Below are 5000 nucleotides of genomic sequence, written 5' to 3' on the forward strand. Positions count from 1 at the left end.
AGTATCATGGGAATTATCCCTTTTATTTTAACCATAAATTTACTAAATCGATTTTCAGTGACTTTTTCATTCTTAAATTACTTCTGGATCATTGCAGTCAGATAAGAATCGATCAAATTTTAAAATAAAAATGAGCCATAATAAGTTATTACGGAATTTCTCTAAGATGCAAGGGGAGTACTTGAAAACGTCGGCCCGATGTCTTCAAATTGGCATCCATTTTAATCTTGGTTCCGCGTAACCAAAAACACTTAAGAATGGTTTCTGTGAGCTAAAATAGCCGTTTTGAAGAAACTTTGGCCATTAATTTTTGTTTGCCATCGGTAAACAGGTCTCCATTGCCTTCCAGATTTTTACTACAATCCATGACGCTGCCCCTTTAATGATAACGACCAAACTATGATCAGATGATTTTGCAACTTTTCAGGGGGTGAGACGGGATGGGGAGCGAAAATCGGCCAACGGGACCGGGAAGAGGTCCTCCTTCCGCAGAAAAACCCAAGAAAGAATTCCTTTGGTTGTTTTGATGACAATATGGGAACCTTCATTCCCTTTACGGATTTCGCATTCGAAGCGCTCATTAGCCATTTTCAAAAATACCGTGATAATACTCTTTGTTTGTACCTCCAAAATTTTGCATAAACATTGTTTATATTTTCTCTTGTTTATATTTTCTCATTGGTCCGAAGAGAAACTGGAAGCAATGCTTGTACAAAATTTCAAGGAGCAAGGACGGCACAGTCGGTTAGTGCGCGGCCTTGGTGCAAGAGGTCTTGAGTTCGATTCCCGGATCTCGTATCCTTGTTTCGACTTCTTTCCTTTCCGTGTAGCTAAGTAGCTTTAAATACCCGTAAAACGGAGCACTGATGGAGAGGGGGGAGTAAAATGAGCGCACCGTCGACCTCAGGTTTGTCAGTTGAATTAGTGTTACGAGTTATCGACGTTAAATATGGTTACTTTACTTTACTTTACTTTTGACAAACAAAGAGTGTTATTTTATTTTTGATAATGGCTAATTGACTAGTTAACGACTACTGACTTTGACTTTTTTATTTAGGAGGCTGACAGAGGAACTTGTGCGATTCAAGGCATCGATAAGTTCCTTGACAAGGTTCGTTTTGGGGAAAAATTAAGGGCTTCAGTATACGTTTTTTCTTCCGTTAACTCCACCACACTGCATTTATGCTGGCCAAGTGCCTACTGCTTATTTATTTTAATAATTGAATTTGCACATCACCCAAAGCACTCCTGAGGAAAAAAAAATTGGCGATTTGAACGAAATACAAGTTTATAAAATCTTTAAAAACGTTCAAATCAGTCGCAGTGTTGGCCCACCGACTACCTGGGTTGTCCAGCCATACTGCATCCGCCTCTTAGAGGCTGAATCACGATGCCCGTGGGAAGAGCTTTTTACGCAATGTGATGTTACTTTTACCAAGATCCAAGCTAAGAGATGGGTAGCCTGTGACCCTAGTTTCCCATCTTTGGCGCTTGCCCCAAGAAGAGAAAGCCTGGTCGCAGGCTAAGAGAAATGCTACTTTCTTTACGCGTCAACTCACGATTTGAAGTCAGAGCCTTGATAATAATCCTGTCAGCAGCCCTAAACTGCAAAAATTGCAAACATGAGGAATTCCAAAATTTTTCAAAAATTCGTTTTTTGTTCAAATCATATGAACAAAAAATGACTTTTTATAATTTGGTTTGGATGATCCTTGGGTTCCATTTTGAAAAAAAAAGTCATGCGCATTTTAACGCTGGCACTCTTTCAGTCTTTTACACGCCTTGCATGTTAATACAGGTTCTCCTACATTAATTTTTGTCATTACTTTTAATAGTGAACTCAACTCGGTCAAAGCCCATGACAGAGAAGTCACTCAGCAGGCTAAATATGCTCAAGAGGAGGTATTTTATTTTTTATCAAATGTCGACTCTACAAGTATACGCTCTCGTGACGACAATCTGTCGGGAGCTTTTATTACTTTAAAAAGCATTAACAACGACAACACCAGTGAAACTGTGACTTCAAAATCAGTTGTGCATTACTTTCAACTTTGTAACAAACTGATCACAGGCGCCATTGTGTGTGAGAAAACCAGTGATATACACTCCTTCGGCTCGCTGATATTTTTAAATTTCGTCCATACAAAATGTCCACTTCATTTAGGGTAGCGAATCCAGGGGAGGGTTCGTGTAGCTGCGCCGCCCCCTTTATTATTTTGTACCAAAGCTTATCACCCATAGGCCATGTAAGGCCAAGGCTTTTACGCACACGGCAGGTCCCATACCCTTATCTTCAGCTTTGGACTGCATCTGATATGCATGTGATTGCTGTGTTGTCGCTCTCGACTGTCACTGTTCCGGTATTTTGTCCTGGTTGCTTTTTATGAAGAACAGTTAGAATAGTTTAAACCAGTGCGTTTCAAGACAGTATTTTTATTTTCAAAAATAAAGAAATCCGTTCCCTCTCTCCTAAAAAAAATTTTTGCGGTAACTTTCAATTCCTTCATATGAAGGTGGACAGACACGAGGGGTCATGTTGCATGGACATGTTGCAGCGAGAAAAAGCTTGTGTAGTGCACACTGAGGGCACATGTAGCAGGGACAAAATCACAACATGTGTACACACATGAAAATGTTGCGGGTACATTTTTCAGGGATGTGTTGCAGCGACATGTCCCCTCGTGTGAACTAATACTTTTATACTTGTGCAACACCTATTTGGGGGGTGATTTTGTCCCCGCGACGTGTCCCATGCATGAAGTTCAACAAGTTGCATGAACTTGTGTGTGCAAATGTTGTGATTTTTTTCCCCGCTACACGACCCTAATGCATATCACCTCAGTGTGTACTACACACCTTTTTGTCGTTGGAACATGTCGCTGCAACATGACTCCTAGTGTCCGCCCACCTTAAAGGCCATGATTTATTTTGATTTTTCATCAGTCTCTTGCCGCAACTTTTGCGCGGCCAGTTTGCGGAAAATCATTTAGCAGCTGTTTTTCGAACAGGAACGCTTGCCACACAGGCTAGATTTTCCATAGTATATAATTTTTATTCACGAGTGCACCCACGGGGACATTTTATTGAACGTCTTTGCTTGCCCATGCAGTCTTGTAGGGTTATATTCCTGTAGCTTTAACAAAACATTCACAATATTAAATAACAGTGGAAATATATTTGGGCTTAAATAAATGAACGAATAAACGAACCAATGGACGTCTAGCGTGAGAGTGAACGAGCGCACGCACACTTGATTACTTACATGCACTAGTGAAGAACGAACGAACCAAATATTCACCCCGCCTTCATTTCGACTCGAAATGAACTGGAAACTCGTTCAGGTTGGTAACTCAACGAGTTTAACCAAGGCCTATTTTTTCTTAAATCATTGGTCGTAACAGATCGTATAGTGATTGATGTAAATTAATCAATTGCTACTCGCAACGACATTCGGTCAACTCAAGTTTTTTTTTAAATTTTGTTTTCACTTCCTTTAGCTTCAAAGCGCTCTTCAAGAATCCGAAAAGAACGCAAGGTAACGGTTTGCTTGTCAAATATCTTGTCCGTTTTCCTCCGTGAACTTTATCTACCATTTGATGAAATCCATTCAAAATTAAAGATCAGTTGCTTTGATTAAAAAAAGAACCTTACAGTAAGATTAGTTCGTTATTTTCAGTTTGATATCAGAATACCATGAATTATACGAGTTGCAAAGGAGAAGACTGGAAGGACTCGTAGGTAAGTTTGGCGGCTTCGAAGGTAGTTCATAACAGGTTCGTAAGGGCCTTTAAACCTCTTTAATATCCAGTTTTTGGCCTGGGAGCCTTAAACACTATTAATTCCGTCTAATTAATTTTGATAGTCTGAAAGTCCGAAAATCCAGTAGTGCAAGCTAAATTAGTAGTGTACAACCACAACCATTCATATGCGATTGGGTGTTTGACTTCATTTATTCCTGGACCCAGCTCTCTCAAGATCTTAGAGTTTTAAGGGCGGACCGTTAAAGAAAAGAACTTTTAACTTGAACTAAGCAATTTCCGGCTTGAAAGTTGCCAAGTATGCAGATCGAGGAGAGATTTATCCGACGTACGAGGCCAAAGACTGAGGCAGATGACATCCCTCGAGATCTGTGCTGTTTCTGTAGTGTACGAAAGCTAAATTGCTCAAAGATCTAACTGTTCATTCAAAGTTCTGGAAACGACAAAATGCGCTTTATTGCTGCAAAAAGGTGGCTTGAAGTCAGGTCAATAAATTCTCCTTTTAACTGGACTATTGAGATCTTTTGTTAAGTCAGTAATAGTAAAACGTTTAAACTTATGACGTTTTTCGGCTGGCTGAAATTAGAAGGGGGATCTAAGAATATCAAAGACGTTGAATAATATTGAAAGAAAACTTAATAAAGGAATCGGCTTAGAAATTGCTACTACTAACAGATGCATCGGGATGTGTCCTGTATGTTTGTTAAAGTTAAATGGGTCGAGTGAAAAATGTAATTGGGTAAAATTCTTCTTGTTTCTTGGGGAAAAATCACGTCCATAATCTCTCCGCGGTTATTTACCAACACTGTTTTGTTGACGTCCGGCATTTTGCTCCGCGGTCATTTGTCCGAGATTGAAAATTGGTCGATGTAGAAATGTTCGCTGTTCCGCACATGGAGTTAACATTATTCGTGTTGTTCGTGCGCAGGCAAACTTACCGAGGAGCGAGATTTGTGGAGCAGTGCGGCCTACACTCTGTCCCTGAAGGTCACTGACAAACATTCTCTGAATACAGCCAAAAAACTGCACCTTTGTGAGAAGGCTTGGGCCAAACTCAGCCGGCATTTTGCAATTTTCTTGAGTGACAAGGACAGTATTCAGGTTGGTTACCGTTTTGATAAGCTAAATGTGTAACCTTGACAGATCTTTGTCTGATGATGCAGCTTCTAGAAGGGGTAAAGAGTAGGACGGATCTCTTGGGCCCCTTTAAGCCACGAGGGTCGTGTTAATGGGGCCGGGCTA

The 5000-nt window shown here is 40.3% G+C and overlaps 1 protein-coding gene across 1 annotated transcript in view; it reads left to right on the top strand.

Annotated features, from left to right (window-relative positions):
• The window catches only part of LOC137993007 (axonemal dynein light chain domain-containing protein 1-like), a 27274-nt gene that overhangs the window by 8848 nt on the left and 13426 nt on the right, over positions 1 to 5000 (top strand). Inside the window, exons 11-15 of the mRNA XM_068838653.1 lie at positions 1058 to 1111; positions 1836 to 1902; positions 3498 to 3535; positions 3677 to 3738; positions 4687 to 4859. Coding sequence (XP_068694754.1) covers positions 1058 to 1111; positions 1836 to 1902; positions 3498 to 3535; positions 3677 to 3738; positions 4687 to 4859 — 394 coding nt within the window. The remainder of the gene's footprint in view (positions 1 to 1057; positions 1112 to 1835; positions 1903 to 3497; positions 3536 to 3676; positions 3739 to 4686; positions 4860 to 5000) is intronic.

The sequence above is a fragment of the Montipora foliosa genome, chromosome 2 (assembly GCF_036669935.1).
Source record: "Montipora foliosa isolate CH-2021 chromosome 2, ASM3666993v2, whole genome shotgun sequence".
Taxonomy (NCBI): Eukaryota; Metazoa; Cnidaria; class Anthozoa; order Scleractinia; family Acroporidae; genus Montipora; species Montipora foliosa.